Raw genomic sequence first — 27,231 nt, 5'->3', positions numbered from 1 at the left:
TCCCCTAAAGGAAGAATCGCGTCCGATATCAGCGTTTACAGTACCTGGATTGGGGTACTTTCAATTCAAGAGAATGCCCTTGGGACTGTCATACGCAGGAGCGACATTCCAGAGGTTGATGGACAAGGTGATAAGCCCGGATATGGATCCATTCGCTTTTGCTTACCTTGACGTAATTATGGTTTCGTCGTCCTTTGAGGAGCATAAGCGGCACCTAGAAATGGTATTAAAGAGAATTCTAGGTGCGGGCCTAACCATCACAAAGCCAAAAGTTACTTCTGCAAGACGGAAGTCAGGTACTTTGGAGTTCTTGTGAACCAGGACGGAGTAAGACCAGATCCAGAGAAAATACGACCGATATTGGAATATCCAACACCCCGGACTGTCAAACAGGTGAAGCGATTCATGGGAATGACCTCGTGGAATAGATGTTTTATACCCGACTTTGCCATGATCGCTGAACCTATAAACCGCCTGACAAAGAAGAATGTACGTTTCTCTTGGGAGGAGGAGCAGGAGCGAGCTTTCACGAGGTTGCAGGAGGCGATGACTTCCGCCCCAATACTGCAATCTCTCGATCCTAACGGTCAGTTTACACTGCAAACTGATGCCAGTGACAGTGGGATCGGGGCGGTCCTCACGCAGGATGTCGATGAAGAAGAACGTGTGATAGAATACGCCAGTCGATCACTCAACAGCGCTGAGAGAAATTATACGGTCTCCGAAAAAGATTGCTTGGCAGTGGTATGGGCTATTGGAAAGTTCCGGCCGTACATTGAAGGGATCACTTCAGGGTCATCACGGATCATAGTTGCTTGAAATGGCTCCACAATTTGAGAAATCCCACAGGATGACTAGCGCGATGGGCGCTAGCATTGCAAGGCAATGTCTTCGATATTGAATATCAAAGCGGTCTTAATGTGGTGCCAGACTCATTGTCTAGGGCCTATGAGGAGGAGAGGATTGAAGTGAGTGCCATAAATAGTCGGCCGGAGACCACTGACGCCTAGTATTAGCAACAATACCAGGAAGTATGCCAAGACCCACACTCTCACCCTACTTGGAAGGTAGTGGGAGGGAGGCTGTATCATTATCAGCCTGATGAGGACGGTGAAGGGTCCATCGACAACGACGAAGCGTGGAAGCTTGCGGTGCCCAGGGAGAAAAGGCACCAGGTGATTCAGGAGGTCCATGATGCTCCTAAAGTAGGACATCAGGGACGAGAGCGTACTTTCTCCAGGGCTAGGTGCTTGTACTACTGGCCTAAGATGTATGATCAGGTCAGGGAGTACGTAAAGAGTTGCCCTGTCTATCAGCAATGCAAGGTGGAACAGAGAGCACCTTGTGGGCTCATGGGTCGTAGACAAGTGTCATGACCCCGGCAGGTGGTGGCCGGTGATATCACTGGTCCATTTTCCAAAAGCTCTCGAGGTTTTGAGTACATCTTAGTCTTTGTAGACTTGTTTACTACCTGGGTAGAGTGTGTTGCAATACGCAAAGTCAATGGAAGGACAATCGCAAGGGAATTACACGAGAGGATTGTCACCAGGTTTGGCGCGCCAGAAGTATTCTTGTCGGATAATGGAACCGAATTCAAGAATCAGGAGGTCGATTTATACCTCCAGATGAACGGCGTCCAGCGCGCCTTAACTCCCGTGTATCATCCCCAAGCAAATCCCACAGAGCGAGTAAACAGGACACTCAAAACCATGATCACGTCTTACGTAAGCCGTGATCATAAGAGCTGGGATGAACACCTGTCAGAGTTCAACTTCGCGTTGAACTCGGCAACTCATAGCGCCACGGGATATAGTCCTGCGATGCTCATGTTTGGGCGTCAGCCGATATCTCCTTTGACGTTCAGAAGAACCCAAGATCAGCAGGCCCTTGAATGTTCGGAGGGTCAAGCTGTGGTGGATTGGGTTGAACATATTGAGAAGCTCCCTAATTTATGGGAGAGGGCTAACTCCAAGTCAAAGGAGGAAGCTGCGCGTCAGGCAGCTTATTATGACCGGAAGAGACGGCAACCCGAGTTTAAGGTCGGAGATTGGGTTTGGAAGAGGAACAGGATTCTCTCTTCGGCTGCCCAAGGCATTTCAGCCAAATTGGCGCCGAAATATGCCGGTCCGTACGTGATTGAAGAGGTTTGTGGTTCCAACACGTACAGATTAGGCAATCAGCTGGAGATCCTGCCCAAGCTCTTCCATGTCAAAGACCTTAAGCCGTACTACTGTCCGGGTGAGGATGAGGAAAGCGAGGAGGTCATCGATTCTCATGAGTCGCAAGTTGAACAACCGTTGGAGGCGAACGATTTCGCGAACGCGTGCGAAGATCCGGGGAGAGATTTTTCGGATAGCGAGCGGATCGAATTAGCAGCCCCCACGGCCGTAGATAAGGATCCCACCGAGACGTCGGATATACCGGTATCTGCCCCAACCAAGAGAGGTCGAGGTCGACCTCGAAAGGTCCTAGAGACGGTCACCGGTCCAGTAAGAGGTAACAACTCTCCCATGAAGGAAACTAGAGGGAGAGGTAGGCCTCGGAAAACCGTGCCCGTCGTCAAAAGACGGTTGGGCCGATACCACCGAACGGTGACCGACGAGGGCCAGGACGTTCCCGCAAAGAATCGCGAGGGAACGTATAACTCGGTGGGATGCGGTATATATTAGGGTTTTTCTTCGCGCAGGGAGTTTCATCCGAGATATTTTGTTTTGGATGTTACAAATGGACCGGAGAATCGTCGTCGAAGAAGAGACCTTCGAGGTGGTCACGCAGATGCTATTAGATCTGCAACTAGGCCCTGATGCGACTCAGTTAATTGAAAATCTGCGGAACTTCGCCAGGGTCCAGTTGAAGGGGACCACTCGAAGGGAGCGTCACAATGCTTCGGTGGCAGACGTTCTTCGGGACTCATCGTGGGTCGCCCCAAAGAAGGCTTCCCGGGACGCTTCGACGCAGACGGAGGACCAGGACAGTGTCGAGCGTCTCAAGTCCACAGTGGACCAGGGGGTGCAGACCCTCAAGTCCCGCGTACCCCAGATGTCGGACAGTGCGAGCCAGTGCCCAGGACCCAGGGAAACCTGCGGGGCATCGCACTGGGTCTGCAACCACCCCCGCATCCCGGAGCAGCCTACTCTCCTCCTCGACTTCAGACACGTACGTCCGGGGATCAACGAGGTGGAGAGTGCCTGGTGGTTCGCTCAAGAGCTCCAGTCTCAGATGCAGGCGCACCTGAGACGCTTCATGAGGCGCTAGGGTGCAGAAGAACTGCTCGGGGAGTGGGTAGAGATGGCTCAGCGTCAGAAGGCATACGGAGATGCCTTGCTGCCGGTGGACAAGGGACAGGAGTTCCCCGCAGTGCTCCAGCCACCGGTTCAGGAGAAGAGATCCCCGGGAGCTACTGGCGCTGGACCAATGCTTACAGTCCATGTGGACGGGCGTATGGCTCCAGATACCACAATCGTGGTCAGGTCACAAGATGGTTGTGCGACCACCACGGTGGGAGGCGTCACTATTACCGCCTCCCAGGGAGTCAGCGCCCAGTAGTCCCCTCTGACTGCTTAGCAGCCTACATAAGATGGGGAGGCTGCGCAATCTCGATCGCAGCTGAGGGGCTGCTATATCTGTGGGGAGCCTGGGGTGACCAACTCCCAGCGGTGTCCGAAGAAGGCTACACACTGGCGCTACCCGAACTATCGAGCGCCTGGTGTAGCCAAACGATGATGTAGGCCCCGGAGGGCAATAAAATTAGCCAAAATAAAGAAGGGAGTTTGTTATTTGATCCTTTTCCTTCTTTATTTTTTCAGGTTCCTGATGGCGGCGAATCGCGGGTATTCGTCCTGCCCGGGTAGTCAGGACTTGGAGGGGGTTGCAACGGTAGTCGATTTAATTAATCGATCCGTTCGCGATTCTGCTTCTCGCGCGTTAGTTCTAACAATTAAGAGAGAGAGGGGGCGCGCGATCTTTTAAATAAGCAGTTACGCCTCAGCTGCTCACGCGAGTTTACCGCCGATTTGTTTTTCGCGCTTAGTTTCGCCAAAATAAAGTTTCCTTGGGATAATTACGTGCGTGTGTGCAACGACAGTATTGCAGCAGCAAGCAGCGGTGCAGAAGCAGTAGATTGCAGCAGATAAAAGCAGATCGAGGCAGCGCAGCTAATTAATCGAGGGGCAGCGGCAGTTGATAATTTTGCATCAACAATTACTGCTGATCACCGTAATTGCACCGCATGGTAGGTGCATCTTCCGTCATTATATGCGATACAAAATACATCCGGTATTTTGTCTAATCGTGTTAGCGTTATTTTTTGTATTCGCGTCGAGCGTTAGTTCGCGGTAGAATTCGAATCTTCTCTCTCTTTCTTTCTCACCGAACATAGTCAATTGTAAAATCCTATTCGCGTGCGTTAGTCTTTTGGCCCTACAAAGACTGTAGTGATTTTTATTAATTAATGTCTGTTAAATTTATTCGCCGTTTTCGTCATTTAATTTTCCTAGTAGCTTAAGTAATTAAAAAAGGCCTAGGTTTTAATCTTATTACATCTAGGGGATTAAGAAGATTAGGAGTAAAGTCACTCACACTTAAAACTCATGGAGTGTCACAAGACACGTGATTTAAGGTGAGTTCAACTCCGTTTGATAGAAGACAACTAAGATAAATCATCTGACGTTAAGGCGAATACACGTACTATCATACGTGTTTAACGAAGCGACGGTTTGCTCTGCATCGTGGGAGTTTGTTCTTAAATAAATTTCCCATTTTTCAGATAACCTCCCCCATCATAGTGTTTTGTAGAGCTTTCAAACTATATGAAATACATATATGATTTTTCTTTTTTTATGGGTTGTAAATAAATAAAATCAATTTTTTCCGTTTTTTCTCTCAAACTTTGAAGTGATGTATTTTTGTGGGAACTTATCGTATAAGAAAACTAGATATATCATTCAAAAGCTCGTTTGAATAGCAACAATATTCATATGCGGGAGAATGTTTTAAACTTGTTTTCCACGAGCTACATATCGTTTTACAAAAAACTAACCTTTTTATAAAATTCGTTGTATCTCTGAAAGTTGCAATTATAAAAAAAAACTTTCATGAAAAAAATGTTGCTTTTTTCAAAGACTAACTACCTGTCAACTTGAAATATAAAAAAAAAACGAAAATTTTTTTTTAACGAACAGTTACGAGTTTTCTGTGATAATTAAAAAAAATGTTTAATTTATGTATTTGTTTTGTTATAGTTCATTATTAATGTTAAAAATGTTCATTGTTTTTACATTACAAGTTAATAGACAGTTAAAATTTGAAAAATGTAACATTTTTTACTATTAAATGTTTTTTTTATAACCATAACTTTCAAAGATACAACGAATTTAATAAAAAGGTTAATATAAAATGATATGTAGCAACTAAAAAATAAGTTTAAAATATTTTCTCACAGATGGATTTTTTAGCTTTTCAAACGAGCTTTTGAATGATGTATCTATTTTGTCGTCCGATAACTTCCCGCAAAAGTACATTGCTTTAAAGTTCGAGAGAAAAAATTGATTTTATTTACGTCACACAATCCATAAAAAAAGAAAAATTTTATATGTATTTCATATGGTTAAAAAGCTTTACAAAAGACCTTTAAAATAATATCCCGTTGGTTGCTCTAGCATGTTTTGGAGCCGAGATATGAAACTTTAATGTTTTGCTTATTTTCGTTTAGGATGGGAAAAAGTCGTCCGACGGCACTGTAAGTTCGTGCTTATTGGATATCATATTAAATCAAATGCGTTTGATAGATAATAATAATCATTGGCAATATTTGTTGAAACATTTAGAAAAGTTTTAAAATAGCGTAGTTAATGACTTTAACTCAAGATCTTGCAATGTAGCCGTAAGTGAATGCGAAAGCAAGAAAATAGTTATAGCTACGACATATGAAATGAGAACTAAAGAGCTTCATACACTACGAAAGAAAAATGGATGAATGGATTAAAATTGATGCAATTATAGCTGCGCATATAGATAATTGGGACGATATTACGTACATCTCTAAATATAGTATTTCCATAATTTTAGGAGATGTTAGTCAAAGAAGAACATGTACTAAGAGACGAATGGGCAAGTTGAGCTTCACTTTATGTAATATTTTATTAATGTCGTACTTACTGAATGGTCACTGACAATTATTCGTCCTAAACTTAATATTGAATCCTAATGGAAATAATACAGTCCAAGATCGAGCTATAGAAGCATTCAAGTACTTCATTGATCATTCAAAAAGCTCATTTAAATAATAAAAGATAAAATATAAGAAAAATGGGAAATTATAAATCGTCTGTATCAGTGTATCATAAATGATGCCTATATTTGCGGATCGTACGTTATGTACTATTCATATTGTCTTGGATATAATCAAGATTTTAATACATCGTTTAACCTAGATGAATGCAGGCTAAAAGTAGCACAAGATTGTAACGGTGCCGGTTGGTTTTGACCTGCACCGTGCGTCCCTTATCTCTCTACCATCGGCAAGGACTCATGGCGGACATCTGGCGCATAGTTTTACGTGCCTGATGCTAGCCTTTATATTTTCAGCATTGCTTTACCGCAGCAAGAAAGAAGAGGAAAGAGAGAGAGGCAGCGGCATTGGTCAACAAGAGCGCGCAGTAATATGCGCTCTTATAAGAGAGAAAAGGAGAGAGAAAAAAAGAGAGAGAAAAGAGAGAGAGAAAAGAATGCGGCTATAGTGCAGGCAGGCGCGTGACACTGGCCGCGCTTGACGGTGCCGCGTGCCGCCGATTAGGCAAGTGAGTGGGGAGAGCGTGAGAAGCAGTCTCTCACGCACTCGGAAGCATACTCGCGAGCAGTAAAAAGTTGCCCACAGTAGAGAGAAGTGTACAGACCCCCTGCAGTTAACAAGGAAAAGGCGAGGAAACCAAGACGGCAATAGTAATCTGCCCGGGTCCAGCCTATCACTTCCAGCGAGCCCTTCCAGCCACAGATTTGCCTACAGGACCGTATCACCATCACCGACAAGGCGCTATATCGGAAAGAAATCTACATACATCAAGTCGTTCTCTAATCTCTCTCTCTCTCTCTCTCTCTCTCTCTCTCTCTCTCTCTCTCTCTCTCTCTCTCTCTCTCTCTCTCTCTCTCTCTCTCTCTCTCTCTTAAATTTTCATCTTACGGCTACTCGCGGCTTGTGCGCTATGCCAGGCTCTCACGGGCCGGCACAGCTAGTTTAGTTATTTAAGGTAATTTAGATTATATCAAGTTGGTAGTGAGATGGCAAGGCGCTAACGTGCCGGCCATCTCCTTCGGCGATCAGAGATTGTCAGTATAGTTAGATAAGGCGCGCGATAGAGTGACCGGACTGTTAACGCTCAAGGTAGCGTGTTATAATAAATGGATTTACCGAGATAAAAAGAATAATCATCGTGTTCACCCTTTCTCTTTACCTTGTTAGGAGCGACACACCGCCTCCCTTACCTTTCCCCTTTTTAAAAATTGGTAATAGCAATAGATTTATCGGCGTTGTAGGCCGACCCTATTACAAGATAAACTCTTCTTTTCTAGAAACATGGTAAACACATACATGTATTGCTTTACACTAATTAAAAATAATTCAATTGAATGCCAGTATTGTTATCATTAAAGCGAAATGCGATGTTTAAAAAATACTAATACGGATACAGATACAAAAGAAATACAAAAAAGCCTACATAACAAGAACAGACAGAAAAAGAAAATATAAGGAAGTAGAAGACAACGTTCGTTTGCCGACTTTGCAAAGTACAGCATATAATTTGATCACGAAACGTTTGTTCATTATCAAGATTTTCTGATATAATTTTCTAATTTGTTATCATCAGATTTAGTCTTGGTGAAAATATAAGAAAAACAGATCTTGAACGGTTGAGTGGAGAAGACATTGATTTAAAAACAGGATTGAAAATACTGCCACTCATCACTTTGTTATTTCACTGGAAAAGCCTCTAGAAAGGCTTGTGAAAACGCCACTGAAAAAGCCTCTGGAAAGAGTATTGGCAATACCTCTGAAATTCTCTTAGTTTCGCAGCAGGCACTGTTTGTTGGAGGTGAATCTCTATCTTTGAAGACTAGAATGCTTCAGAGAGATCTGAAACTGATGGAGCTGTTAGAATTAATGATCTGAATGATCCGGTGTACTGATCTTTATACTTTTGCTTAGAGCGCTCAAAGCGCTGTTTTTTCCTATGTCACATTTTGGAAGAAGGGACAAGATGGTCCATAAGAAGTCGCCCTCTGGTGAGTTCTGAGATCAGTTCTGGGTGAATTTATGGCGTTAGAGAAGATTTGATACCAGTTACTACTTATAATCCAAAATATAAAGCAAGTATCATTAATAATCGTGTTATGAGTTAACACGAAGCAAGACCCGACTTATTTAAAACAACAATTTTTGACAAAATTTAAAACTATGTAGCCGTCTCTTTAAGTTTTGTACGGCCCGATCCTGATTTTTATTAGTTATATGATGATTTAACGATAAAAATAAGTTTAAAAAGTGGATTATTGCAGAATTAAGTTGAAAAATTTATTTTTAACATCAAGAAGCTAGATTGGAACAGTTGGTAGGTTAAAAGTGATCGAATGCCTAAAAAATGAATTTTTATTCGGTTTTTCATGTTTCGCGACTAACAAAAATAATTACGATAAATAAAGCTTATTTTTCTGAATTATACTACTGTGGGCAAAAAGTAAGGTGAATTTTCAATTTAAACTTCGCGGGCTTAACATTTCGGGCTAGTTCTTTTTTTCTTGAGTTGGTAGGACTGCGAATGACATCTGGGACAAATTTCATGTCAATGTCATCATCAGTAATATATTTACGCTTGTGTTTACCAAACGACCAAGAGTGCATGTTTCGATTTTTACAATGTCTGATTTAATTGAGCAAAGAAGTGCCATCAAATTTTGTTTGCAGAATGAAATTTCGGCTGCGGAAACGTTGAGGATGTTGCGGAAGGCCTTTGGTGATTCTACCATGTCGCAGAAAAATGTTTATAAGTGGTACAAAGACTTCAAAGAGGGTCGAGAACGTGTTGATGACTTGGAGCGCTCCGGACGACCATCGACGTCAACAGATGACCAACACGTCAATAAAGTGAAGGAATTAGTGCTCGAAAATCGTCGGTTGACTGTTAGAGACCTTACTGATATGATCGGAATATCAGAAGGATCTGTGAAAACAATTTTGAAAGACCATTTGGGCCTGCGAAAAGTCAAATCTCGTTTGGTACCGAAAACGCTCAATTTCTTGCAAAAAAGTCGCCGCGTTGATGTGTGTGAAACAATGCTTTCTGACTATCAGGACAAGCTCAAATGCATGATTACGGGAGATGAGACTTGGATTTATGCTTACGACCCTGAAACAACCGACCAATCAAGCGAATATCGTGCTAAAGGCGAGGCCAGACCGAAAAGAGCACGTCAAAGTCGTTCAAAAATCAAGGTCATGATGACAGTTTTCTTCGATTTTCGTGGTGTGGTGCACTATGAATTCCTTCCACCCGGCCAAACTGTTAATAAGGAATATTATTTGAGCGTTATGCGTCGTTTGCGTGAAGCAATTCGTCTAAAACGACCAGAATTATGGGCCAACAACTCTTGGTTTTTGCATCACGATAATGCACCATCTCACACTGCACTCGTTCTTCGTGACCATTTCGCCAAAAATTCGACGCATATCGTTCCGCAACCACCGTATTCGCCTGATTTGGCTCCGTGTGACTTCTGGCTATTCCCAAAACTCAAGAGACCACTCCGGGGAACGCGTTTCGAGTCGATTGAGGAGATAAGAGCTGAATCGAAGAAGGCGCTGATGGCTATACCGGAAAGGGACTATTTGGCATGTTTCGAGGATTGGAAAAAACGTTGGCATAACTGTATTTTATCGGGAGGGGATTACTTCGAAGGGGATGACATTGATGTAGAAGAATAAATAAAGATTTTTTATTTTACAAACAAATTCACCTTACTTTTTGCCCACAGTAGTAAAGTTTCGCTATTATTTTCTCCGAAGGCATAAGTTTTCTGAATCAAGGGACTTCGTTTACAGCGGTAAGGGCGTCGAAAACTAAAGAGGTAAGGGTTTGTGGATTAGGGAAATTAGGATTTAGCGTCTTCGAATCGCAGGATCGAAGATTCCTATGTTACGAATCTTAGAATGTAACGTCTAGGAGTATTGTCGTCGCAAGGTTCTAGACTCGTGGGTTTAGGAACTTGAAGGACAGCTTCTCGGGTCATTACGTCGCAGGGTATGGAGTTCTAAGATTTTTTAAGACGTTTAGAATTAGCAAAGTTAAGCATTTAGAATTTTTCTTAGAATTAAATGTATTTCGTTAATGGTTCGTAGATGGTTATTTTATTTCGTATAATTCGATTTTTTTTAATGATCAGAAAATTCAATTTTGAAAATTTTATTGTAAGTTATTGTTTAAACAAATGAAATTTGCAATACTAATGATAAATAGCAATTCAATATAATGTTCATTGAGTTTTGTTAATAAAAATATTTGTGAATAAGGGCTGAGAAAGTTGTTCAACCATTCCAACTCATTGGCTAAATGGCCAAAATGCCAAATTTCAATCGATGATATCTCAACGAAAAAACAAGATTTTTCAGATCTGAGCAAAGATTTTGAAAGGTTAAGAGTTCTTCTTTAAGATACCGTCGACCGATTAAAAAAAATGTATTGAGTGTGTTACATAATCTCAAAGTTGGCCAAAACAGTGTTTTTTGCACTTTTAGGTTAGGATATCTCGAGAACTTGGCGTGATGGCTCCATTTTGATGTCGGATTCGGATTCAGCGCATCAGAAGCCTTCGGATACACAATCACAGTTCGAGGTTTTTTCCATTTTGAAATTTTGTCGGCCTGTGTAATCCATGCAAAAGTGATACCTTTCGTCCAATTTACGCGTCATCATGATAGAACTGGACTATGCGCTTTTGAACCTGCGAATAATGCCCATACGAAGCATTTTGTGAATTTGTTCATGCATTTCCTGCTCTACTCTGTGCGACACAGAATAATAATTTTGCTTCATGGTAAGTGCGCTTCCAATGTCGATAACTTGCTCTATCCAACTAGTACAACTTAACTGGATACTATCGAAATTGGACAGGAGATTGATAGATAGGCAGGAGATAGGAGCATCAGATGCTCTATTAGCTGACATTCTTTCTGGGTAGCTTCTTCTATGCCAAGTGAAGCAAGTGCTAGTTACTTGTTGGTCTGCACGGAAGACAATATCGCAGGGATAACTTCCTCGCTATCTCGACTCTAAGCGTGTTGGTTTCAACTCGGTCACGCAGAATTTAGCGAGAAAAGTTAGCTTCTTTATACAATGGCGATAGTAGCAGAAACACGTGTGCTCAATCGCGCATCAGGGACAGCTCTGCCTCCCTATCTTTGGCGACGTCTATGCGAACCGCGAAAAGTTAGCAGCGCGCGGCCCTTACTCTGTCGTCGGCTGAGCTAGGCTGTAAACGAAGAAAGCTTAGTGAATACATAATTTATCATAGATTTATTTATCCTAACGCTGGAAGAGAGAGATACATAACGAGAGAGACATATCTAGCCTCTAGTTATATCCTTAAGATATTTTTTTATAGCATACGGAATTATTAAATATGATTATATGTTAGCCACCAAGGGTTGGCATTACTGCTCACGTATTCCGGTAGCTGCCTCCTCTTCTAAGCTAATCTAGTCTGAATACCTTTGGGTTTCACGGACGTTCGCGCTACAGCTGACATTCTTGGAGCTTCATTTATGGAGATCCATGACTTACAATAATAAACCATATACGTTCACGATCTACTGGTGCATTTATTTATTACAAACGAAAATAATATTAAGATTTTAGCTACTGAAAAAAATACATTATTTTTATAAAAACACTCAAAGCCATGGTAAAAATTATAGTATAGAAAATCTTGGAGTACTGTTTCCAAGAAGATATATTCAGTTTTGAATTCCAAACAGAATCAGGTTTTCAGAGCTGATATTAAAAACTAAAATGAAAACCGATTATTTGCAACGAAGAAAAAATGTATATTTTAGCTTTTGTGTTTTGTATTTGGAAATTTCATATTATAAGTTTTTTATCAGGCTCAGTTTATTTTAAAGCTTTTTTATTGGAGTTTCACACCTCGTTGAATTCTTTGGACTGCGACTATTTTTCGCCGGAAAGCAAAATTTGCAAATTTTTTATATTTAGTTTAGGTCAGCTGAAACATATGCAGGAGAGTGTAAACCTATTACTATTTTTGTTTTTATAAAACAGTTGACTATAAACAAAAAGAACAGAAGCTTTTAACGTGTTTTGATTTTCACTCTGTAACTTTTTCCGTCTTACTTCTTCATCATATTGAATCGTCAGAAAATTACGATTGGGCCGAAAACTGGGATGAATTTGAAAAAGAGGACTACGTACTGGATGAGAAAGTTATAAGTACTTTTAATTAGTGCTAATTGATTGATTTAATCGAAGATTTAGGACTTTGAAAATGAAGTGCAGAGTTACTGACATAGAGATTAATGAAAATAAACTTATTATCATCTAAAGGGTTTGAACAGATATACTACAGGAAAACACAAAAGGAAGAAGTGTTGCAAGCATGCCACTCATAAATGTTTAGTTGTTATTGAATGAAATATACGACGATTCACGCGATTAGCGCAAGGGCGCCAGGCACTGAGGGGAAGTGAGGGAGCAGTGCCTCTCCTTTAGATATGGCTAGCTCTAATATTGAAGAGCGGGAGCAGGTTCCTGTGAATTTACCTAGAGAAGATGGGATAAGGAACTGGGGATTGCATACAATTAAATGTCTATCATAAAAATTAAAGTAAATGATAATTGTGAGATTTATTATAGATTGAACAAACAACTACTCGTTAATTAAATTAGGCAATTAATCGTGATGGTATTCGAACAAATAATACCGTGATAATGAGCTTCGACTTACTCATTTAGTTCGACAGCTAATTAAACAAAAGATTTCAAAATTGTAATTTTAGAACTTTGGCTCTCTTCGGCTTGACCGTACGATAGTCAAGCCAGGCATAGAGGAAAACAAAAAGATTCTAATAACGCGAGGTCACTTACAATCGCTAATGATATAATTGATTCGCCGATAGTCAAATTTCCATTTAGAGTAAGATTTGAGTCACACACATGAATGATTGAAGCAATTTAATAAGCATGAACTGACTGTTACCTTAATTGCTTACAAAGCTATGATAATTCACTTACTGATACATGCTCGCTGATTAACACAGAACAAGACCTTTGACGGTAGGTGATTATTTAGGCAAAATAACGACAAACAATGAATTGTAATCACTATGATTGAATGAGGCACACTTTAGCCAATCAAAGAATGAATTTGCAATACAATTTCGAATGCCGGAGAAAGCGTTATTTCGGCGCAGTATGATGAACGCGGGTTTAGAACGTCCGGCGTTGACCGCAGCCTAGAACTCTCTGCCGAATTCCTTTTCTTCTCCGTCTTTGCTAGCATTGCCCCTCCTCTCGTTGTACTTAGCTTCCGAGTGGGCTTGGTAATTGTTTGTGTGTACTTGGTAAGTGTGTTGTAAGTGTGGTGTGACGTCATATGGCCTTGACTCAGGGAAACATGAAATAAATACAAAATATGAAAATATCGTGTGACCTGTACTTTGTCAAATACGTCGCGAGAGCCAATATTACTCATTGCGCATGAGAGAGTCAGCAGCGGTCAATTAGCCTACCGCTGCCTGATCTTGTCCCATGTTACAAGGGTGATACAATGGTTCCAACGCTTTTCCAATTTTTCAATACCATGTTTATAAAAAAATTTATCTTTCGCTTCAAAATAAGCTTCAGTTTCAGCGATGACCTCCTCATTTGAGCCAAATCTTTTTCCCTGCAGCATTTTTTTAAGATCAGCAAAGAGCCAGTAGTCACTGGGGGCTAAATCTGGCGAGCATGGGGGGTGGGGAAGCAGATCAAAGCCAAATTCGTTCAATTTTGCCATTGTTTTCATCGACTTGTGGCAGGGTGCATTGTCTTGGTGAAAAAGGATTTTTTTTCTCTGCATGTGCGGTCGTTTTTTTGCGATTTCCTCTTTCAAACGCACCACTAAGTCAATATAATAATCACTTTTGATCGATTTACCTTTTTCGAGGTAGTCAATGAAAATCACGCCATGCGTATCCCAAAAAACTGACGCCATGACTTTGCCAGCTGACTGCTGCGTTCTCGAACGTTTCGGACGGCTTTCGCCAGCTGTGCGCCACTCAGATGACTGCCGCTTCGACTCTGGAGTATAGTGATGTATCCATGTTTCGTCCATGGTCACGTAACGACGCAAGAAATCTTTTTTGTTGCGAGTAAATAGCGATAAACAGCTTTCTGAATCATCGACTCGTTGCTGTTTTTGTTCCATCGAAAGCAATCGCGGCACCCACTTGGAAAAAATCTTTTTCATGCTCAATTTTTCATGAAGGATAGTAAATACACTTCCATATGATATCTGTGTCATCTCAGCAATCTCACGGAGCTTCACTTTACGATCTTTCATTATAATTTTTGTCACTTCACTCATATTTTCCGGTGTAACGGCTTCCACAGGTCTACCCGAGCGTTCCGCGTCATTTGTGTCGGTACGACCACGTTTAAACTCGGCAAACCACCGACAAATCGTTGCTTTTGATGGACAAGAGTCCGGGTAACATTTTTCAATCCATTGTTTCGCTTGCACGGTGTTTTTATCCATTAAAAAACATTGTTTTATCAGAACACGAAACTCGGTTTTTTCCATTTTTTAAACAAACTACAAAACGACTTTACTCCAACCTCGATAACTCAGCTGTTTCTGGTCCGATCGACTTAAAATTTTGACACATTTCAAGTAAAGGTTAGTACTCTAGAAAGACGTGGTTACTGGTTTACTACGAGCGCCATCTCTGGGTTAGTCTCGGGACTTATTGATCCATGTGTTAAGACGTGATCGATAAAGTTCATGATACTGTAGTCACCGTCGTCGATTGAAAATGCGTGAGACTAATAAGGCTCTTAAAATTTCAGTAGGATGCACATGAAACATTTTACATGAATGTTTGGGCATGAGATAGTTGTCTGCATGATGGGTACTGCGCTTACTCGCAGCTGATAACAATTGAACTCGTGTGGTTGCGTCTGAGCAATGTTTGAGCATGTTTCAACATAATCCAAAGGAGTTTTGGCAACGCTACTTTACTGTTGATGAAACATGGATTCATTATAATACGTCAAAAACGAAAATTTAGTCGAAAATGTGGATTGAACCAGATGAATCTACGCCAAAAAAAGCAAAGATGTCATCATGGAAATAATTTTTTCGAACTTAATTGGTATAATATTAGAATTACCTTCAGAGTGGAAGAAATATTACAGGAGAATATTATGCCTCCTTATTTGACCAATTTGATGCCATATTGAAGTAAAAATGGTCCCATCTGGCAAAAAAAAGTTTTTTTCCACCATGACAATGCACCATATCACACGAGTTGCATTGCAACGGACAAAATTATTTGATTTACACTGCGGAATACTTCCTCATCCATTTTATTCTTTAAATTTAGTTCTTTCTGATTTAATTTTTGTTTTCTGATATGAAAATTCGGCTTGCGGATAAAAGATTTTCATCTAACGAAGAGGTAACTACTGCGACAAATAAGCATTTTCAGAAGATTCATAAAAATTACTTTTCAGAGGGCATAAAAAAACTTGAGCACCGCTATAATGAAAGTATAAAGTTAAAAGAGAAATGCATTGAAAAATAAATTGGACTTATTTAAATAAATAGTGTTTTTTTTTATTTAAAGCCACAGACTTATTGAATGACCCTCGTAGTTAGGATCCAATTATACAACCCAATTTCTTTGACCTAAGAATCCGGTAACCTGCTGGTTTTCAACCTCCGACCCTCTCAACCTAATTTCCTCAACTCTCGATCCCGGTAACCTGGTAGTTTTCAACTCCCGACCCTCACCATAAGAAAAATACATTAACCAATTTTTGTCTGCAGGAAAAAATTACAACCCGTTGTACCGGTCCTATCTATGAGCTATTTTCTTATTTCGCTGAATCACTGCAACCCGCTAAACTCATCAATCTGTTGGCATCAATTAGCATATTAAACGGTGCCACCATCATATATTATTTAATTGTCTTAGTACCGGGGTCAAATTTTATGACCATATAAGGAGCGTGACGTCATATACTTATAGATATAATAGTTTTTGTTATTTTATTAAAATATGTTAATCAAGAGTAATTTTGATGAAACAAAGCATTTTATATAGATTTTAGGGCATAGATTTAGATTATAATAATTTTAATTGCGTTTAATTATTAAATTATATTGAATTTTAATATGCAAATTTAATTTGTTTATTACATTGTAAATATCAATTATTGTAATAAAACAAATACTTTAAATCCGAAATAATTATTTAAGAAACATGAGTAAGAATTCGTTTCATTGATAACAGCTTAGTTATTACTGTTATCAATAAATAAACAATTAATAATTTTTTTAAACAAATAACTGTATATAGATCGAAAGCATTAATTTCTTACATAACAACGACATTTTTATAATTTAATAATCTTTATCAACTAATTTAATATTTGCATTATTCAATTTTACAAAAAACCGTTACAAATATGAAAATTTATGATAATTCAAATGTTATTAACTAATTTAAGTATTTCTTTTTAGAAATTACTTCTACAATTGATAAACTATTAATTTATGTAAAATTTTATTGTAAATATTATGCTATTACATTATTTAACTTTATTAGTTAATAACTTTTGAAGATACTATTTGCTATAATTGTAAATCATACTAAAATGATCAATAACTACTTTTGTAAAGTTTACATGTTTTAAAATTTCAGTATTACTGTTTATTCACTTGTAAATTTAGAAAATTCATTTCTCAAAATTGTGTAAACAAGACGAAACGAGCTGTCCTGCGAAAATAGGAGGGAAAATCTGTGTATAAATACGCTGATTTTTGCATAGGTTAGCATTCACTCCTAGCCTTGCAAAGTAAGCACATGAGATTGAATAAACTTGGCTAACACCTAAGTTCTTACTCTCATAGTGGTTAACTGAGCAAATCCTCTCTTTTCCTATTGTAATTTGTGCTAGACTCATAGAACACTTCGCGCTATGAGAAACTTGGGCTGAATTACATTCTTTATAAGAAAGACTTAAGCTCTGCTTATGGGACACTTCGCACCATAAGAAACTAGAGTAAAGTCTATCTTTTCCTTGAAATCTCACTCATATAATCATATATATATATTATTTATTATTTTATTTCATAGTAATAAATAGAATCATATTGAAAACGAAACAAATTCTTATTCATTAACGCGACAGACCACGAGAGTACGAACTATAATATAAATAATAAGTGGTACGAATATCACACCGTACAAAGGGATAAAATACAGTATGACTAAAATCTAATTACAATGTTTTCAATAAAAAATGTTACATAATTTATATTCGATAATGTTCTTTTAGTTAGAAAATAAATAATTTTAGTTACTATGAAGAATTATATTAAATAATATATTTTTTTTAATTTGTTCCTAGAAATCTGAATAAATTTATCCTAATCTGAAAACTAACTTTGCTTTATTATTTATACGAATTGAGAACGTTATAAGCCTTTTTTGACTTCTGCATGACCTTAAGAATTTAAAAAGATTTAAAAACAAGTTTGTTACAACATGTCCCTTCCAAGTCGAGTAGCTTTTGTTTGAAACGCAAATTAAATGTTACTATTAAATGTTACTAATTATCGCATAAATTAGATAGATAAAATTGAGCTTCATATGAATTTAAAGGGACAATTGGATCTGAACTATATTACCTCGTCTCAACGAATCGAGAGTCAAAACTAGTGGTTCCTATTCCAAAAAAATAATATTGTCTTTGAAAGAACCTTAAAAATGACCTTCAAGATTACAAGCAAGGTCATTAGGATAAGTCCTCCCTGATATTAAGTAACTTTTGTTTCAAACATGTTTCGCTACCCCAAACCTTTTTCAAGAAACCTGACTAGATAAGTTAAAATGAGAAACCCTGTATATCTAAACATAGAATTTCCCGCCATTTTCAAATCTGCAGTCGGAAACTCTATTGTTCGAAAATTGAAAAATTGACCGTCAAATGATCTTTAATGTGATATGCTGGAAATTAATTTAAGTTAGTTTTGGTTTGACAGGTCAAGATACATAAAATTATCTAAAGAGAATGTTCCGTTCTGATCGTATTTTATATAACCCTGTATTATTTTGTTATATTTGAACGTATTTAAACTACGATATCATCAAATTTCATTGACAATCCTACTTCTAACCAGTCCTTATTTTTGTTTTATTTATAGATCTAGTACGTTTCAGTGTCAAAGAATATTTCAAGTATCAGCTCCAGTTAATAGTGTTGTTCTGCATCCCAATCAGGTAGAATTAATAGTTGGTGATCAAAGTGGAGTGATTCATTTATGGGATCTTCGATCAGATCGTAATGAACAACTTGTGAGTATTTTAGTATTTATTTTTGATTTTTGTCTCGTAATAATAATGATATTATGACAATTAAAATTGTACTTTTAGATTAGCATACAAGGTTTTTGAATGTCCGGGTAACGAGTTTAAAAATAACTGGTCAATTGAAAATTAAAAAAAAATTTATATTGATAGTTTTCCAATCAAAGAACACAAAGAAAATCTTTTTATCTACCACAGATAATGAAAGATACCGTTTTAATCTGCTCAAACTTTTCTCCAGTCGTTCAAAATGGATACATCATATTATGATTGTTCACGCACATATTCATTGTTTTGGATATACAGGGCATAACAAAAGTACCGAAACGGTTCTATATTTTTTCGGATAAGGTATTTTTGGAAAATATTAGAGTCAGGTCTTTTGTAACTTTTTGCAAGGAATTCAATGGTGACCTTGGATTTGACCTTGAACCGCACCTTCAAGGTTATTTCAAGGTCAACTTTTTTTTCAAATGGAAACCCCTCTTTTTCATAGCGGTAATTGAAAGAGGGGAAAATTTTACGGTAAAATATTTATCGAGGTCCAACGTCAAGGACAACCCTTGAGGTCAAATAAAGGTCAAACATGTGTTGTCAAGCACCCCGAAGGGAACAGTATTTACTACGTTCACACTGTTGTTCCTGGGTAATGCTAAAAGTAAAAACCAAAACATCAGAAAATTAAGTTCGTGATTAGTGATCCCAAAAATCATTGTACAAGCTGTATTTTCAACGATACTGATACCATGGGGATGTGATCTTTATAATTTATAAATTATCACAGCTTAAAATTTTTCATTGCCGATATCAAAAATAGGTGTTTTCCTTTGAAAAAAATTTGTCATTTATACTAATATACTAATATACTAATCCTGCGACATTTCCAGATATTTGTCTAACAACACATGTTTGACCTTTATTTGACCTCTAGAGTTGTCCTTGACCTTGGACCTCGGTGCATATTTGAACGTAAAATTTTCCGCTCGTTCAATTGCCGCTATGAAAAAAAGTAGACCTTGAAATAACCTTGAAGGTGAGGTTCAAGGTTAAATCCAAGGTCACCATTTAATTCCTAGCAAAAAGTTACGAAACACCTGACCCTAACCTTTATCAAAAATACCTTACCTGAAAAAATACAAGACCGTTTCGGTACTTTTGTTACGCCCTGTATATTAGATTCATTATAAAATATTATCTTAGCCTCTGCTGTCACGTATAAGAAATTAGACCTAATCAAAACCTTTATTGTTAATTTGGTGATATTTTTACCTTTTTTGCAATAAGTTTCCGCTATTATTATGTCTGTTAGTAACAATTTCACTTTATTTTGTGATCGTTAGGTCTAATATGTTTTTTTTTCTATGTCACTGCACAATGGCAACCCACTGCGCATCCCAAAAATAAAGAAAAGTGCTATTAAAACTCAGACGCTACCTCACATATACGGCAAGATGTGTTAGAGCACCTGATCAAAGTTGTTACCATACAACAAAAGCACTTTTCGAGTTGAATTCGATGCGCTGATCTTAACCCATTAACGACCATGACAGTCGATTTTAGACTAACTTTTCGTAGCTGAATTTCAGGTACTCAACGAAGTAATAACTGGGTCCGACATATCAATCTTTATGTATTTTTGTCTGCTGAATCAGAATCTGGGCTCGAAATTCGAAAATTTCTATTGCAAAAAAAGATATGGCGATTTTTTTGCAGAAAAATCTGAATAAAATCGCATTTTCAAACTTTATGATTTTTTTTCAGGCAGAAATCGCATGAATTCATGGTGAAATCATCAACCATCAGTGCACAAATTTGTTGAAGTTTAACGATAAATTTTTACATATATGTATTTTTCGCCAAAATGGCGGCCAAAATGCAAAAAATTGCATAAAATCGCATTTTTTGTTCATTATTTTTTTTCTCGAAAACTAAAGGATTGAACAAAAATTGTCTGAGAATAAAAATGTCTTAAAATTGATCAAGGAATACTCTCAAATTTTTTCAGATTTTTTTGAGACAATTTTTGATTTTTTGAAAAATGCTAAAACCAAATTTTTAAAAAATGTTTGCAAAAAATCTGAAAAAATTTGAGAGTATTTTTTGATCAATTCTAGGACATTTTTATTCTTAGAAAATTTTTGTTTAATCCTCTAGTTTTCGAGAAAAAAAATAATGAACAAAAAATACGATTTTTTGCAATTTTTGCATTTTGACCGCCATTTTGCCGATAAATTCAGATATGTAATAAATATCTATCTTGACTCTACAGTGATTTTTTATTCTTTGCATAACCCAGAGATAACGGCGTGGACGTGGTAAAAAAATGTCTCCTTCGTGGTACTTTTTTACCGTGAGTCCCCTTGCCTCTCACTAGTCGGGGTGCTTTTTTACCGTGAGTCCCCTTGCCTCTCACTAGTCGGGGTGCTTTTTTATCGTGAGTCCCCTTGCCTCTCACAAGCACCTATATTTTAGTGCCTTTTTTTCATACACGAACTGCAAAAATATAATTGGCAATCACTACACAAAAGGTATGTTCTTACAGGACAATGAGAACAACTTTTTTGCTTGCTTTCTCTGATCGTTTGATGTTTACTTTGATTTATTTTACCATCATGAATATAACTTTTAGCTATCGATATAGCGAAGTCTTTTGTTCCAACTTTATTTTCATTATTCTTAGCAGCATTGAATATAACAACAGAATTTGTAATGGCAGCCTGGATGAGCCTGATGAAGACTACCCAAGTCCATTTCTTTAACCGAATACTAGGCAATAAATTATTACAGTGTCCATCATGAACATCGACCCCACCCATGTACTGATTGTAAAGGTGAAACGCTTGTGGGATTGGTATCTCAATTTTTGCCTTTTCGTTCGAACTATATCTCCTTAGTGGTTCTAATGGAGTGACCCCTGCTGATGTTGATAATATTGACACTAATTTTGAATCCATTACAGTAATATCGTTGATCCCACTGTTTTTTTCATGTTTTACTGCATATGTACCACGTGGAGATTTTTTATTGACGACATTTTTTTCATTGATACGATTTTCTCTAACAGTTCCAGTGCATCTCAATTGTAATTTTTTCAAATGTATAACAATATCTAAATTTGTAAAAAAGTTGTCAAAATATACGTGGTACAGGGGAATTTTTCCAGGAGCTGTCATTTCGAAAAAAGGTTTCAATAAATTCATAATTACACGAGAACCCAATACACATTTCGCTAATTTTTCTCCTACTACAGAATTTTTTCCGCAGTATAAATCGAAATTTAATAAATATCCATCAGCAGTGCAAAGACCCCAAAATTTAAGTCCAAATCGCGTAGGTTTTCCGCGTATGAATTGCTTCAATGACGTTTTAGCATATGATTTGGCCATCATTTCATCTATTGACAGAGCAGTTCTCCAGAAACCAAACTTCTGAATATTTCTTTGAAAAATTGTCATCAATTCACGAACACGCCACGCCTTATCGTTTGAATTGTTATCTTTAGCCTTCGAGTACTTCAATTTTGATTTTATATTTTCAAACTTAGATCGTGACATTGCGGAAGCAATTATTTGCCAAGGCAAGAAAGGGTCTGTCGACCAATAATCTCGCTGACTTTTTCTTTTATTGAAAGAAGTGATTATAATAATTCCAATGAATATATTCAACTCAGCCAACGATAAATTTAAACCATTTTCTTTGCATGCATCGATAATATACTCCTTCATTTCAATTGAAAAAAAAATATCAAAGAGTTCCTTTGGCTCACTCTTTCGTATATTATTTTTTGCTCTTTCTGTCAATAAAATTTTATCGGTACATTTATCGGAATATGTCCTTTCACCATCTACCCAATCAAATACATGTTCATTTTCTAGCTTCGCTTGATCTTCTTGATAATTTTTTGAAACTTTCTGCTAAATAATTCTCGGTAATTTTGCGTCAGAATAATTTTCAGAATCAGAATCAGAGTCACCTGATGAACCGGAATCATCTGCATTTGGTATCAAAACCGTTTCATCATCGTCTGAGGTTTCAACCTCAGAATCAGAAGAAACAGATCGTCTCGTACGCTTTTTTGACATTATTATGAATGTTATTGTGACGAACTATTCAATTGAAGTATTTTACTTGTACTATGAATAATAACTTTTTTTGCCCAATATGACAAATCGTATCTGAGGACTACAATGAATACATAACAAATATTGAAATTTCGAATGTACATTGACGAAAAAACATTTCAAGATGGTTGATTAATTTTACTAACACATAAAAGCAGACCAATTCGAAACGTTATTATCTAATGCCAGCAACAAGTGTCCACCATTGGAAAGTGCATGTAATCAAGTTCAACAATGTTTTTCTCAAAAACTAAAGACTTACATGAAAATTGCCTAAGAATAAAAATGTCTTAGAATTGATCAAAGAATACTCTCAAATTTTTTGCAGACATTTTTTAAAAATTTGGTCTTAGCATTTTTCAGAAAATCAAAAATTGTCTGAATAAAATCTGAAAAAATTTGAGAGTATATTCCTTGATCAATTCTAAGACATTTTTATTCTCAGACAATTTTTGTTTAATCCTTTAGTTTTCGAGAAAAAAAATAATGAACAAAAAATGCGATTTTATGAAATTTTTTGCATTTTGGCCGCCATTTTGGCGAAAAATACATATATGTAAAAATTTATCGTTAAACTTCAACAAATTTGTGCACTGATGGTTGATGATTTCACCATGAATTCATGCGATTTCTGCCTGAAAAAAAATCATAAAGTTTGAAAATGCGATTTTTTTTCAGATTTTTTTGTAAAAAAATCGCCATATCTTTTTTTGCAATAAAAAGTTTCGAATTTTGAGGCCAGATTCTGATTCAGCAGACAAAAATACATTAAGATTGATATGTCGGACCCAGTTATTATTTCGTTGAGTACCTGAAATTCAGCTACGAAAAGTTAGTTTAAATCGACCGTCTTGGTCGTTAATGGGTTAATTTTGAACTTGTTATAAGTAATAATTAAGTAATATTTAGCAAAATTTGAATTTACAAGTAGAAATCACGATGAATTTTGCAAAAAATAAATGCAATATGAATTTAAGGGTGTTGTCTAGTCGGGTACTTTGAAAAAATCGATTTTTTTTTTTTACATTTTTCGAAAGTATATGTATGTAAGATTATTGTGTTAAATTTTTATAAAGATCGGAGCAGTATAAGTGTATTTTTTTGAAGCTCTGTGAATTACATCGCTGATCACGATTCCACGCGTGTTCAAGAAGCAAATCGCCACAGCTTGAATACTTCCAAAGAGTCTAGAACAGCGAGAAAAAAGGCTAGATTGGAAGAAAATCAAGGTTTCGATCAATCAGAAGGTACTTCATACGGTGCAGGCATTGCAGATTAAATTTTGGTAAGATATTTTCTATATTTTTTGTTTAAAAAAACTTTAAAAACGCGTTTTTCTCAAAACAACGTTTTTTCGGACCTGCAACACGATTTCTCCGGAACCAGTGGACCGATCCTTTTGAAATTTAGACCACATATTCTATACATAATTATCCATGAAGTGGACCACTTACAAGTTATAATTTTGATTTTTACTATTTTTTTTTCCAAAAAAAGCCAAAAAAAAAGCCGTTTTTTTCAACTTTTCACATTTTATTAAGTAAAATCCACAAAATTAGCCAAAACTTGATAATTATGGTCCATTCTGTAGCTATTATCATACCAAATCTAAAACACTTTGATTTTTTTGTTTCAGATAAGCCGTTGCTGAGAAATCATGTTGCGACTAAGCTGTCTTGAAATTACCGCTTAATATTCAACTACGTATTTCGTACAATAAACTTGAAAAAAATGAATAAAAAAAAATTTTTTTTTTGGAATTTAAGATCTAATTTATTATACCTATGTATTTTTATATCCATATCTTTCATGATCTACTCAAAAAAAAATTCCAAAAAATAGCAATTTTTTTACACCGCCGACTAGGCAAAACCCTTAAATATTGCACAGTAAAATTAGCATCTTAATAAAAAGAAACAAGAATTTGACAAGTTGATAATAAAGTTATCAATAAATAATAAATTTATAATTTATTTAAACATTTAAAATTACGGTGCCAGTTAGCGATCCAACTGTACTATTACTTGTAAAATTATGAAAAACGATTGTTATCTGATTATCGATTTTATATTTGCAAATATAATAATATATTAATGATATAATATATAAATAATTTGCCACTTTGTTTAATTATATTAATTTAATTATATCATTCAAAAATTCTGTGGATTAGAAATAAATGTTTGGTGTCAACAATTCCTATGATTTTATTTTAAATTTTGTCCTATTCATTTAATTCATTTAATTCATTTATACCTTCATAAGACGATTTTTTCCCGAAAAACGATTTATGAGGGTGGTCCGATAAGTACTTATCCTCACCGCCCGATGGCGCCACTCTCGGAAAAGAAATATTCTATTACGTAGTACAACCTTCTCGATGGTTACTGTCAAGATTTCAGCCGGATCGGAGTTGTAGTTTATTTTTGAGAGCGTGTGAAAGCAAGAGTGTCCGTTAATTTTTGAAAAATGGAAAAAGAGCAGTATCGGTCGGTGATTCGATTCTTGGTTTTGGAAAGGAAATCGCGCAGCGAAATCAAAAAGCGCTTAGAATCTGTATACGGTGACTCTTCTCCTTCGATGGCGACTGTCAAAAATTGGTTTAACGAGTTTCAATTTGGTCGCACGATGATTTTTGAAGAGCCACGTCCAGGTGCTCCGAAAACGGCTACCACGGAGGATAACGTGACAAAAATTCACGATCTCGTATTGGCAAATCGACGATTGAAGGTGCGCGAGATAGCCAAGATCGTAGGCATCTCAAAAGACCGCGTGGGTCATGTCCTGCATGAAATTTTGGGCATGAGAAAGCTGTCGGCGCAATGGGTGCCGCGTTTGCTCACTCCGGACAACAAGCGCAACCATGAGACAACTTCAGAGCAATGTCTGACGCTGTTTAAGCGCAATCCGAAGGAGTTTCTGCGTCGTTTCGTGACAGTCGACGAAACATGGATCCACTGGTATACACCAGAGACCAAGGAACAGTCGAAACAGTGGACTTTACTCGGCGAAAGTGCTCCGAAGAAGGCGAAGACTGCCCCATCGGCCGGAAAGGTGATGGCCGCCGTTTTCTGGGATTGACAAGATGTGATCTACATCGACTACCTGGAGAGGGGCGAAACGGTCACAGGGCTGTACTATGCCGATTTATTGGGCCAATTCGACGTCGAATTGCAGAAAAAACGGCCCCATTTGGCGAAGAAAAAAGTGCTCTTCCACCATGACAACGCACCGGCTCACACCTCCACCGTTGCCATGGCCAAATTTGTCGAATTAGGCTACGAACTACTGCCCCATCCACCGTATTCCCCAGATTTAGCCCCGTGCGACTTCTTTTTGTTTCCAAACTTGAAAAAGTCACTCGCCGGGCAGAAATTTGAGTCGAATGAGGAGGTAATCGCTGCTACGGAAGCCTACTTTTCAGCCCTCGAGGAAACGTATTTTTCCGACGGGTTAAAGAAGTTGGAGCATCGCTGGGCCAAGTGTATCGAACTAAAAGGAGACTATGTTGAAAAATAAAACGCCACTTTTCCAAAATTTTCGTTTTTCTTTTGTAGGTTAAGTACTTATCGGACCACCCTCGTATATTATAAAATTCAGCGTTTTTGATGAATTTTTTATATCACAAACTTTTCACTTCCTTTACGCGATTTCGCAATAAAGCTTGTTCAAAGTTTGTGCAAATTTGCGAAAACAGCGTTGTGGAGGCAACCTATTGTAGAAAAAGGCCTTTTTTCACGAGTATAAATTCGTTCGTCATTGCAGAAAGAGGGATTCCAATCTATCCTTGCCTAGCAGCGCGGGCACTATACAAGTAAAATAAAGTTTCAACTATTCCTTGAGATTGATTTTCATTATTCAGTGGTTAACCTTGCTATTCTCCTCTCCTATATAATAGTTTTAGAGCTTAACTCATAAAACATTCTTTCTTATGAAAAATAGTAGCCTTAGATTATGTCCTGTCACAATCATATCATTACAGCCTAGAATTTCTGCTAAGTTTTTGTTGCGGCGCTGTTTGGTTTTTCCTAGATAGATCCGGCAATACTTAACAGAATTTCAAACGCTATATCGATGTGACGAACTGTGTCGAATCAGACTATGTTCGTTGCTTGACAATTGAACTCTATTGTAGTTTTCGAAATACACTTACTCTCTATTGCAAACCACGAAGGACTGTTATCTTTCCAGCTTCAACTTTAAATGGTGAATTTTCGGAGGTTTTAGTAACGATTGTTAATGTTCATATAAGAATACTTTAATCGATACTAGTAAGCTATTTTACAACTACTATTTTTATAATTTCGATTATATATACTTTCGTAAAAATTAAAAAACTTAAAAAATTTCCAGTTTTTATGTGATTTTCAATAGGCTGTGTTTCGGTATAAAATGGTCGTGCAGAAAATAAAAAAAAACAAAGATCTTGAAGCTTGAAGATTTTTGTTTTTAGATTTTTTATAAAAAATCTTTGAT

General features: G+C 37.3%; 1 protein-coding gene across 2 annotated transcripts in view; it reads left to right on the top strand.

The window, feature by feature from the left end:
- The window catches only part of LOC131675251 (target of rapamycin complex subunit lst8), a 383,875-nt gene that overhangs the window by 204,381 nt on the left and 152,263 nt on the right, over positions 1–27,231 (top strand). For both annotated transcript variants that reach the window (XR_009303023.1, XM_058954158.1), the window contains exon 4: positions 18,472–18,622. Coding sequence is in view for 1 of the 2 variants with exons in the window: in XM_058954158.1 (XP_058810141.1) it covers positions 18,472–18,622 (151 nt within the window). In the remaining variant the exon portion in view is untranslated. The remainder of the gene's footprint in view (positions 1–18,471; positions 18,623–27,231) is intronic.

This window comes from Phymastichus coffea, unplaced genomic scaffold (genome assembly GCF_024137745.1).
Source record: "Phymastichus coffea isolate CEN01 unplaced genomic scaffold, Cenicafe_Pcof_1.1 PCOF00018, whole genome shotgun sequence".
Lineage (NCBI taxonomy): Eukaryota > Metazoa > Arthropoda > Insecta > Hymenoptera > Eulophidae > Phymastichus > Phymastichus coffea.
The sequence above is the reverse complement of the archived record's forward strand: the minus strand, read 5'-3'. Positions and strand labels throughout refer to the sequence as shown.